The sequence below is a fragment of the Macaca mulatta genome, chromosome 20 (genome assembly GCF_049350105.2).
Source record: "Macaca mulatta isolate MMU2019108-1 chromosome 20, T2T-MMU8v2.0, whole genome shotgun sequence".
NCBI lineage: Eukaryota > Metazoa > Chordata > Mammalia > Primates > Cercopithecidae > Macaca > Macaca mulatta.
The window spans coordinates 16,437,683-16,449,968 of record NC_133425.1 but is presented as its reverse complement, the minus strand read 5'-3'; the positions used below and the strand labels follow the sequence as shown (position 1 = coordinate 16,449,968).

Below are 12,286 nucleotides of genomic sequence, written 5' to 3'. Positions count from 1 at the left end.
GGTGCCTCCTGCCTGCAATCCCAGCACTTTCAGGTGGCAGAGGCAGGAGGAACACTTGAAACCTGGCGTTCTTGACCAGCCTGGGCAAGACTCTGCCTCTACAAAAAATCTGAAAATAGCCAGGCATGGTGGCGTGCATCTGTAGTCCTAGCTGCTTGGAAGGGTGAGGCGAGAAGATTGCTTGAGCCCAGGAGGTTGAGGCTGCAGTGAGCTATGATCACGCCACTGCACTCCAGCCCAGGCCACAGAGTGAGACCACAACACTTAAAAAAAGAAAAAGGAAAAAGCACAAAAAAACCACCCCAAAATCACCAGCCTGGCAAGATGGCGAAACCCTGTCTCTACTGAAAAAAACAAAAAATTAGCCAAGCATGGTGGCGGGTGCCTATAATCCCAGCTACTTGGGAAGCTGAGGCAGGCGAATCACGTGAACCCGGGAGGCGGAGGTTGCAGTGAGCTGAGATCGCGCCATTGCACTCCCGCCTAGGCAACAAGAGTAAAACTCTGGCGGTGGTGGGGGATGGAGAGTGGGGCGTGGGGTGGGTGACTGGGAGGGGGCAGGCAGGCACACTGACCAACTGTTTCAATTATGTCCTGAGTGCCTCCCACCTCCCACCCCCTGAGCACCTTGAATCCTGCCCACTCCCAAATCTGGTTCCTACAGCCCCCAACAATCTTCAGACAAATCATTCTGCCCAAGGTGTCCACAGCCAAAGTCACAAGGACCTCTCCAAACCTCATCCACAGCGACAACGCAAGCCTCCTTCACACATTATCACTGTATTACAAAGAGGCACCAGCCTGGCCCACAGAGCCAGACTCGGTCTCTACAAAAAATAAAAATTAGCAGGGCATGGTGGCCTCACCTGCAGTCCCAGCTACTCAGGAGGCGGAGATAGGAAGATCATTTGAGCCTGGGAGGTTGAAGCTACAGTGAGCGGTGATTGCACCACTGCACTCAAACCCGGGCAACAGAGTGAGACCTTGCCATTTCAAAAAAAAAAAAAAAAGGAATCTCAATGACTTCTGTTCTTTGTGCCCACAACAATGGAAAGGCAGCATGTACTTGGTTTATACAACAGTTAACTATTCTCAATTTTTCATCCAGGACTCCCCGTGGTAGCATGGAGACAGAAAGAACATTCCAATCTCTGGGTTATTTAAAAACAAAGGCCGGGAGTGGTGGCTCATGCCTGTAATCCCAGCACTTTGGGAGGCTGAGACAGGTGGATCACCTGAGGTCGGGAGTTCGGAGACCAGCCTGGACAACATGGTGAAACCCTGTCTCTACTAAAAATGCCAAAAAATTAGCCAGGTGTGGTGGTGTGTGTCTATAATCCCAGCTACTCGGGAGGCTGAGGGAGGAGAATCACTTGAACCCAGGAGGCGGAGGTTGCAGTGAGCAGAGATTGTGCCACTGTATTGCAGCCTGGGTGATGAGCAAGACTCAGTCTCAAAAAAAAAACAAAAAACAAAGAAGGGAGAAGGAGGAAGGAAGAGGAAGAAGGGATCAAGGAGAGAGGGAGGAAGAGAAAGGGAAAGAAAAGGAGGAGAGATTTTGTTAATTACCAAAGAACAGTCCAGCTCACTTCTCAATGATTCCCTGTTGCCAGCTGCAGCAATAACATCCATTACATGCTTATTCTGTGCTGGCCTCCAGGCTACGTACACTTCCTATGTTGTCTGGTTTAATTCCACTTCAGAAACATCAACACTGAGGCTCAATTACTTACCAAGCCCAGAGACCCATCGGTGGCAAATGACTGAGCCAAGATCAAACCCCAGCCTCCTGAGCAGGTGTCCTTAAGCAATTATGCTAACAAACCTCAACCATTTCCATCCATATCACCTGCCCACTCCCGTGCTCACTCAATTCTGTTCCCGCTCTGCTTCCAAATTACTTTCCTTCACCAAACACCCAGAGCCAGGTGCGGTGCCTCCTGCCTGTAACCCCAGCACTTTAGGTGGCAGAGGCACACTAGCCTAGGCAACATAGCAAGACTCTGTCTCTACAGAAAACTGAAAAACAGCCAAGCGTGGTGGCATGCACCTGTAGTCCTAGCTATTTGGGAAGCTGAGGCAGGAGGACTGCTTGAGGCCAGGAGGTTGAGGCAGCAGTGAACTATGATCATGCCCCTGCACTCTAGCCCAGGCCGACGCTTTAAAAAAAAAAAAAAAAAATCACCAGCCTGGGCAACACGGTGAAACCAAAATACAAAAATTAGCCCGGCATAGTGGTATACGGCTATAGTTTCAGCTACTTGGGAGGCCGAGGTGGGTAGATCACTTGAGGTCAGGAGTTCGAGACCAGGCTGGCCAACACGGTGAAACCCCCGTCTCTACCAAAAATACAAAAAAAAAGCTGGGTGTGGTGGCATGTGCCTGTGGTCCCAGCTACCCAGGAGGCAGAGGCAGGGGAATCACTTGAGCCTGGGAGGCGGAGGTTGCAGTAAACCAAGATCGTGCCCTTGCACTCCAGCCTGGGTGACAGAGACCCCCATCTCAAAAAAAAAAAAAAAATCAAAACTGAAAACACAAAACACCCATCCTAGATTCTACAAATGTGAGAGACAACAGTTCCCACAAGAAAGGCACAAGGTCTAATTTAAAAGTTAAAAAGGCCAACTCCTCGTTACTCAATCAAGTAAACAAAGCTGTTGCTAGAAAGTCCGGATGCACCCAGGAGGGTGATGTAATGGTGCCTAGGCCAGAGAGGCGTGGCGAGAGCCATTGTGCAAGAAGACTCCAAAGAAAGAACAAGCAGATGATTTACAACGTTGGAAGGATGGGGAGGGCGGACCACATGCCCCCACCCGCCCGCACCACCCTCCCCATTTCCTGGCTGTAAGCAGAGAAGTATCTGCACCCAGCAAGTAGAGGCAGACCAGGCCCCGTTCCCAGGCGTGGCTCTCATCGCCTCATACCCTTTATTTGGGAACATCTCCAAATAAAACAGGATCTTAAGTCATTAACTTAAATTCAAACGCAGGCTCCAGGAGGACGCAGCGAGTGGGCTTCAGCACCTGCGTTAGCGATTCAGAGATCTCCTTGGAACCTGTGGACATGAAAACCTGTTGCTGAAACGTTGTGCTGCCATTTGGGGCTAATTCGAATAAGCTGTCAGCTGATGGGGGCATCAATAGATGCTCTGTTTGGTCCCTTAAAGGCTTTTTCATTCAACCCGTGATGAATAAGCCAGTTGTTAAGAAGTCCGGCCCAGCTGAATATATTTCTCTTAGGTGACTGACAAATATTTGCTGGTGGCAGGGTCCTCGTTATTCCAAGGTACCGTGTTTCTTTGCTGTGCTGTGCACTGTGAGTCTCCTGCATCGGACATGTGGTTGTAAATGAAGGAGTCTCCTGTGGGTTCAAGGGTTCAGTCTTTTTGAGATGGAGTCTCACTCTGTCACCAGGCTGCAGTGCAGTGGCTCAATGTCAGCTCACTGCAACCTCTGCCTTCTAGGTTCCAGCAATTCTCCTGCCTCAGCCTCCCGAGTAGCTGGGACTACAGGCACGTGCCACCACGCCCAGCTAATTTTTTAATTTTTAGTAAAGACAGGGTTTCACAATGTTAGCAAGGATGGTCTCAATCTCTTGACCTCGTGATCTACCCGCCTCGGTCTCCCAAAGTGCTGGCATCACCGGCATGAGCCACCACGCCAGGTCCAAGGGCTCAGTCTTGAAGCATAGAATTACTTAGTAATTGCTTGATATTTTACTCAGGATCCGTGGACGGCCTGTTATCCTATCCAAACTGCAGTTCATACCACTAATCTTCCTCCTACCCAGCTTTTCAACCCGGAATCCCCTTCAATTTAGGAACTATAATCAGCCAGGCACAGTGGTTCACACCTGTAATCCCAGCACTTTGAGAGGCCGAGGCAGGCGGATCACTTGAGGTCAACAGTTCCAGACCAGCCTGGGCACATGAACCCCTGTTTCTACAAAAAAATAATAAAAATTAGCCAGGTGTGGTGCGGCAGGTGCCTGTAATCTCAGCTACTTGGGAGGCTGAGGTGGGAGGATCACTTAAGCCTGGAAGTCAGAGGTTGCAGTGAGCTGAGATCGCACCACTGCACTCTAGCCTGGGTGACAGAGGGAGACTCTGTCTCCAACATCAACAACAGAAAGAACGATAATCATTGCTCATTGCGTGTATCAGGTGTTCAGCTGTTAACAAATGGGTGAAGTGGGCCCAGTACAGGGAGAGGCAAAATGACACTAAGCTCTCGGTGTCAGGGATACAGGGACTGGGGGAAACTCGAGAATGTGTGTTCTAAGCAAACACTACTCAGGTTTTTTATTTTTTATTTTAACTTTTGCTCTGTCACCCAGGCTGGAGTGCAAAGGTACAATCACAGCTCAGTGCAGCCTCAACCTCCTGGGCTCAAGCGATCCTCCCACCTCAGCCTCTTGAGTAGCTGAGACTAAAGGTGTGCACTACCACGTCCAGTGAATTTTTTATTTTTATTTCTTGTAGAGACAAAGTCTCACTATGTTGCCCAGGCTGGCCTTGAACTCCTGGTCTCAAGAGATTCTCCCTCCTCAGCCTCTCAAAGGGCTGAGATTATAGGTGTGAACCACCATGCCTGGACAGAAATCCATCTTTTTACAGGAAGCTTTACAAATTTTGATGGATGAGAATATTTATAAAAAAAGGCAAGTAGGATAAATATTATTGGTAGAGCCTAGGTGCTGGTGGATACAAAGGTATTCACTGGCAATTCTTTCAGCCTTATATGCTGGAAAACGTTCATGGGGAAATGCTGAACAAAAACCACCGAAGGCTGATCAAACAATACCGATGGGGCAGATGGATCTGCGGACGGCCAGCCTCTGTGGTCTCCAACAGAAAGCTTCACTGCCCACCTTCAATGTGTCTGGGACCTCTCCTCTGCCCCATCCCAAACCCCTGATCCATTCGTTGGTCCCACACCCTTTCCTATACGTTATTAGTAAAGCTGGGCTTGCCAAGGTCCACCCGACACCTATTCTTATCCACACCTATGATGGGTCTAGATCAACTCTCCTTCAGCCCCATCCCCCAAACACCAAGTGTCAACCTGCAAACACCCTCCAGAAAGCCTCCCTCAACCCGTGCAGTCCATTCTTTTTTTTTTTTTTTTTTTTTTTGAGACAGAGTTTCGCTCTTGTTGCCCAGGCTGGAGTGCAATGGCGGGATCTCGGCTCACCGCAACCTCCGCCTCCTGGGTTCAAGTGATTCTCCTGCCTCCCAAGTAGCTGGGATTACAGGCACGCACCACCACGCCCGGCTAATTTTGTAGTTTTAGTAGAGACAGGGTTTTATCATGTTGCTTAGGCTAGTCTCAAACTCCTGTCCTCAGGTGATCCGCCCACCTCGGCCTCCTGAAGTGCTGGGATTACAGGCATGAGCCACTGCACCCAGCCAGTCCTCTCTCTCTTGAAACGCTCCCAGATCACAGTTCTGTGACTGAGCTCCAAGTCCCCAACTGCTTCATGGTGTTAGGTTTGTCCACCCAAAGAAGGCAAGCAGCACTTCCCCGTTCACCGTCCATCACACCTAGCCCTGGGCACACACAGTTTTGACTCTTCCATGAAGCAGCTCATCAAAATGTACATGGGGGGCTTAATGAGAGAAAACGCACACACACACACACACACACACACACACACACACACAGAAATACCAGGCCCCACCCAGACTTACTGAGAAATGGAACCTCAGAGCGAGGCAGGGAGATGGGGATGGGGAGAGAGGGTTCAGGCCTGTCGCATGTTTCTGAAGCTGGCCCAGTGATGCCGGCTGGCAGCAGGGCTGAGAGCCAGTCTCTGGGGCACAGTGTTGACTTAGTGATCCCTTGCTGAGCCCTATAGAACGTACAGAAGGCCCGGTCTTTACTTTTCAGAGCACTGGGTCTCCGGATACCTGGCTATGTCTAGAGGTGCTTTTGGTTTTCACCACCTTGGAGGTGGGGAAAATGCTACTGGCATCTAGAGGGTGGAGGTCAGGGATGCTGTTAAACATCCCACAATGTGGCCAGGTGGGGTGACTCAACGCTTGTAATCCCAGCACTTTAAGGTGCCTGTAATCCCAGCCACTCAAGAGGCTGCGGCAGGAGAATCACTTGAACCTGGGAGGCAGAGGTTGCAGTGAGGTGAGATCATGCCACTGCACTCCAGCCTGGGCATCAGAGCAAGACTCCATTTCAAAAAAAAAAAAAAAAGGCCAGGCACGGTGGCTCACACCTGTAATCCCAGCACTTTGGGAGGCCGAGGCGGGCAGATCACGAGGTCAGGAGATCAAGACCATTCTAGCTAACACGGTGAAACCCCGTTTCTACTAAAAATACAAAAAAAATTAGCCAGGCATGGTGGTGGGCACCTGTAGTCCCAGCTACTCGGGAGGCTGAGGCAGGAGATATGGCTTGAACCCGGGAGGCGGTGTTTGCAGTAAGCCGGGATTGCGCCACTGCACTCCAGCCTGGGTTTAGAGCGAGACTCTGTCTCATAAAAAACGAACAAACAAAAAAGCCACAAAGCAAACCTCAGTCCCTCCCAAAGGAGGATGATCCAGGATCAAATGTCAACAGCAGCCAAGTCGAGAAACCTGCTCTGAACTGGCACAGTCCAACAGACCTTTTGGTAATGAAGGAAATGTTCTATAGCCCCTCTGTCCACTAAGGAAACTCACTGGCCAAACGTGGCTCCTAAGCACTTGAAATGTGGCTACTGTAACTGAGGAATGAAGTTTTTATTTTAATTCATTAAATTTCAGCAGCTGAATGTAGCTAAGGGCTACAACACTGCACCTGATAATATTACTCTAGCAACACCTCCAATGTCTCCCTGGTCAGGTGGTGGCTCATGCCTGTAATCCCAGCATTTTGCGGGGCCAAGGCAGGAGGGACTGCTTGAGTCCAGGAGTTCAAGACCAGCCTGGGCAACATAGCGAAACCCTGTCTCTATAAAAAATACAAAAATTAACCAGGCGTGGTGCCACACGCCTATAGTCCCAGCTACTCCCTAGGTTCAGGTGGGAGGATTTTGGTTTTTTTTTTTGAGATGGAGTCATACTCTGTTGCCAGGGCGGAGTGCAGTGGCACAATCTCAGCTCACTGCAACCTCCACCTCCGGGTTTAACTGATTCTCCTGCCTCAGCCTCCTGAGTAGCTGGGACTACAGGTGCGCACCATCACGCCCAGCTAATGTTTGTATTTTTGGTAGAGACAGGGTTTCATCATGTTGGCCAGGATGGTCTCAATCTCTTGACCTTGTGATCTGTCCACCTCGGCCTCCCAAAGTGCCAGGATTACAGGTATGCACCACCACGCCCAGCCCAGGTGGGAGGACTGCTTAAACCTGAGAGGTCCAGGATGCAGTGAGCTGTAATCCAGCCACCGTGGTCCAGTCTGGGCAACAGAGCATGACCCTATTTAAAAAAAAAAAAAAAAAAAGTCTTCCTGCCATGTGCCCTATAAAATCGGTGAGGACAACCAAGAAAGTCCATGGGAACATGAGTGACTCGCTTCTCAAAGCTTCACCCACCATGGATCCCCTGAGGTCAGGAGTTTGAAATCAGCCTAGCCAACATAAAACCCTGTCTCTACTAAAAATACAAACAAAAATTTAGCTGGGCATGGTGGCAGGCGCCTATAATCCCAGCTACTCAGGAGGCTGAGGCAGGAGAATTACTTGAACCTGGGAGGTGGAGGTTGCAGTGAACCGAGATCACGCCACTGCACTCCAGCCTGGGCAACAAGAGTGAAACTGTCTCAAAAAAGAAAAAATAAAAAGCATCACCCACTAGAAGCACAAAGAGTTCAAAGATCACGTCTGCCCCATAGGCCCTTCCAGAGATGAGCATGGGCCTGAGGTCCGGAGTCCCTCATTGCAGGTTTCCTTCTTCTAGCCAAGCCTGCCATGCCTGTCTTGGAAGCCTGTCTACACCTGAGCACACTTCCTCTCAGCCCCTCACCTTGATGGTTTCCAGCTCCATGCGAAGGCGGTTATTTTCGGACAGGAGGTCTCTGTTCCTGGTTTCAATTTGTTGCAGCTGCGTCTCCAATTCAGCTTCATATTCTCGGCTTCCCTCCTGGAATTCTCGGAGTTCCTCTTGCGTATTTTCTGCCCTACAGCAGAATTGTTAATTGTCACGTAGTAATTTTTTTGAAGACAGAGTCTCGCTCTATTGCCCAGACTGGAGTGCAGTGCTGCAATCTCGTCCCATCGCAACCTCTGCTTCCCGGGTTCAAGCGATTCTCCTGCCTCAGCCTCTCGAGTAGCTGGGACCACAGGCGTGCACCACCACACCCAGCTAATTTTTCTATTTTTAGTAGTGACAGGGTTTCACCATGTTGGCCAGGCTGGTCTCAAACTCCTGACTGCAGGTGATCTGCCTGCCTCGGCCTCTCTAAGTGCTGGGATTACAAGCGTTAGCCACCACCGTGCCTGGCCAAATTCAAGGAACGTTTTTAAAATATCAAGCCTGAATTACCTTTAAGTCAAATTAGAATAAAGAAGGTAGGAGGGGCGGGGTACAATGGCTCATTAAGAATTACTTGAGGACAGAAGTTCGAGACCAGCCAGGGCAACATAGCAAGACCTCTTCTCTACAAAAATGTGTTTAAAAATCAGCCGGGCATGGTGGCACACACCTATAGTGACAGCTACCTGGGAGGCTGAGGCAGGAAGATCACTTGCGGGCCCAGGGGTTGCAGTGAGATAGGGTCACACTTGTGAAGAGCCACTGCAGTTCAGCCTGGGTGACAGAGTGAGACCCTGACTCTAAAATAATTATTTATTTATTTGAGATAGAGTCTCGCTGTGTCACCCAGACTGGAATGCAGAGGTGCGATCACAGGTCACTGCAGCCTCGACCTCCCAGGCTCAAGCAATTCTCCCATCTCAGCCTCCCAAGTAGCTGAGACTCTAAGAACATGCCACCATGCCCGCTAATTTCTGTATTTTTTGTACAGACGGGGTTTTGCCATATTGCCAGGGCTGGTCTCAAACTCCTGAGCTCAAGTGATCTGCCTACCCAAAGTGCTGGGATTACAGATGTGAGCCACTGTGCCTGGACCTAAAATAATTCTGCAATAAATAAAGGAAACTAGGGATTGGAATAAGGTGTCTATGTGCAAATTATAAAGACCCATTAGAAATAAAAACAGTGCCAAACCAAACACAAAAACAAACCTCCCAGATATGAGCACTGACCAAAACACAGTTTCAAATCTTAAAATCTGCAGCAATATATTTTGCTAGGCACAGGGAAAAGCTCTTTCCCTGTGCACAAAGAACTTACCAGATGTGGTATCTAGGAACTGATAAAAACCCTTCTAGAAAATAAGATGGACACCAGGCACAGTGGCTCACGCCTGTAACCCCAGCACTTTGGGAGGCCGAGGCGGGTGGATCACCTGAGGTCGGGAGTTCGAGAGCAGCCTGACCAACATGGAGAAACCCCGTCTCTACTAAAAATACAAAATTAGCTGGGTGTGGTGGCGTATGCCTGTAATCCCAGCTACTTGGGAGGCTGAGGCAGGAGAATCGATTGAAACCGGGAGGCGGAGCTTGTGAGCCGAGATCGCGCCACTGCACTCCAGCCTGGGCAAGAAGAGTGAAACTCCGTCTCAAAAAAAAAAAAGAAAAGAAGATGGAAGGTCAGGCATGGTGGCTCATGCCTGTAATTCCAGAACTTTGGGAGGGTGAGACAGGCAGATCGCTTGAGGCCAGGAATTCGAGACCAGCCCGGCCAGCATGGCGAAACCCCGTCTCTACTAAAAACACAAAAAATTAGCCAGGCTTGGTGGCGGGTGCCTGTGATGCCAGCTACTTGGGAGGCTAGGGCACGAGAATTGCTTGAACCCAGGAGGTGGAGGCTGCAGTGAGCCAAGATGGTGCCACTGCACTCCAGCCTGGGCAACAGAGTGAGACTCTGTCTCAAAAAAAAACAAAAAAAGAAGAAAAAGAAAAGAAGAAGACAAAATGGAAAGTAGCATAGTAGGATAATCAGGACCATAGGTCTGGAGTTCAAATTCCAGCTCTGCTACATATTGGCTGTGTGACTGTGGGCAAGTTATCTGCCTTCACTGAGGCTCAGTTTCTTCATCTATAAAATGGGGTGCTAATAGTTTTTTCATGGGTAGTTTTGAGATAGTATAAGTTAAGCCTTTCACAATGCCTGGCACATAACAGGCCTGAAATAAAGGGTTGCTGTTCTTTTTATAGAAGAAAGAGAGCTCACACCTGTAATCCCAACACTGTGGGAGGTAGGGGTGCATCACTTGAGTCCAAGAGTTCAAGACCAGCCTGGGCAACATAGCGAGACCCCTGTTTCCACAAAAAGAAAAAAAAAGGCCTGGCCTGGTGAAGCACACCTATAGACCCAGCTACTTGGGAGGCTGAGGCGGGAGGATCACTTGAGCCCAGGAGTTTTAAGGCGGCTGTGCACTATGATCACATCTAGGAATTGCCACCGCATTCAGCCTAGGTAACACAGCAGGACCCTATCTCAAAAAAAAAAAGAAAAGCAGGTGAACTCAGACTGACCTCTGTTTGTAGGTCATTGCCAGATCTTTCCAATAGTTAGCTTCTTCCTCCTCGGAGCTGAAAGTCTTTCCAGAGTCCTCCATTGTAAAAATAGGGGAAGAGATCACTCTCTTTGTGGCATGGTGTCTAGGGGAGAAGATTTTAAAATGATTATCCACATCTGGTTAAATAGGTGATCCCCTTTAACATAAAAAAAACACAAAACTTTATGCTGGGTTAAATTATTAAATACTGCCAAAAATCTGAAGCTAAACCCAAACAAAAGACAATCCACTCACCTGTTATATGCCCTGGGTTAACATCAAGGCTCATGGATATCCCTACGTAAATATTTATTGAGCACCTACTAAAGGACCTAGGGAGCCATATAAAATGTCTCCAAGATGCCTGCCTTCCCTAAAGGGGCCTCACAGTCTGGTGGAGGGAGCGGGGGAGTGAGGGCTGGAATGGAAATTATGCATAAACAATAATAATTATTATAATTATTATTTGAGACAGAATCTTGCTCTATCACCCAGGCTGGAGTGCAGTGGCGTGATCTCAGCTCACTGCAGCCTCTGCCTCCTGGGTTCAAATGATTCTTGTGCCTCAGCCTCCTGAGCATCTGGAATTACAGGCATGCGCCACCACGCCTGGCTAATTTTTGATTTTTAGTAGAGACAGGGTTTCGCCATGTTGGCCAGGCTGGTCTCAAACTCCTGACCTCAAGTGAACCACCCACCTCAGCCTCCCAAAGTGCTGGGATTACAGGCGTGAGCCACCGCACCCAACCCCATGTAAATTTTGATAAAACTATGCGCCTAGTGTAGCCGCAGAAATGTGCACAGGATTTTGACATGCAATAAATTGCATATACTTGCATGTACACATTGGTGTGTTTTGAAATATGTATGCACCTGAAAAACCATCATCACAATCAAGATAATAAACATTTCTATCAGTGCCCAGGATATTTAAGAAGTTCCAAACTCAACCTGAGAGTCAAGGAAGGCTTCCTAGAAGTGGTGACACACGAGGAGCATGTGAAAGAATATGAAAGAGCCAGGTGCAGTGGCTCACGCCTGTAATCCCAGTACATTGAGAGGCTGAGGCAGGCAGATCATGAGGTCAGGAGTTCGAGACCAGCCTGGCCAATATGGTGAAACTCCGTCTCTACTAAAAAAAAATACAAAAATTAGCCAGGCATGGTGGTATACGCCTATAGTCCCAGCTACTCAGGAGGCTGAGGCAGGAGAATCGCTTGAACGTGGGAGGCAGAGGTTGCAGCTAACCAAGATCGTGCCTCCAGCCTGGGCGACAGAGTGAGACTCCATCTGAAAAAAAAAAAAAGAATATGAAAGAACTGGAAGGCAATGGTAATTGAGTAGGGGAGGAAGGAATGAGGAGAAACAGCCAGGCACTTGTTAGGGGAGCTAGAGGGAGTCTGGCAGGCCTGGGTTGAAAGCTAAGGAGTGGAAGTGAACCTGGACAGACTGAAATAGAGGGGCTAAGTCACGGACGGCTTGCGCAAGATGTTAAGAAACTTAATGGCCATCAGAAACCATTGGAGGAAGTTTAAGGAAGAGAGTGATGTGATATGAATCTGATATGATGGGCTCTCCTGCTTAAATAGCTGGTCCTGGTGGCCATGGACAGGCAGAGGAAGGACAAGGCCTAAGAAGGGGAGCTCCTGCAGCAATGCAAGAAAGGAAGGTGGAGACCAGGTCCAGTAGCTTGTGCCTGTAATCCCAGCACTTTGGCAGGCCAAGGCAGG

General features: G+C 49.1%; 1 protein-coding gene across 36 annotated transcripts in view; it reads right to left on the bottom strand.

Annotated features, from left to right (window-relative positions):
* NDE1 (nudE neurodevelopment protein 1) overlaps positions 1-12,286 on the bottom strand; it is an 83,973-nt gene that overhangs the window by 52,363 nt on the left and 19,324 nt on the right. For all 36 annotated transcript variants that reach the window (XR_013410964.1, XR_013410955.1, XR_013410957.1 and 33 more), the window contains 2 exon segments: positions 10,534-10,659; positions 7,958-8,111 (listed from right to left, as the gene is read on the bottom strand). Coding sequence is in view for 10 of the 36 variants with exons in the window: in XM_077984037.1 (XP_077840163.1) it covers positions 7,958-8,111; positions 10,534-10,659 (280 nt within the window). In the remaining 26 variants the exon portion in view is untranslated.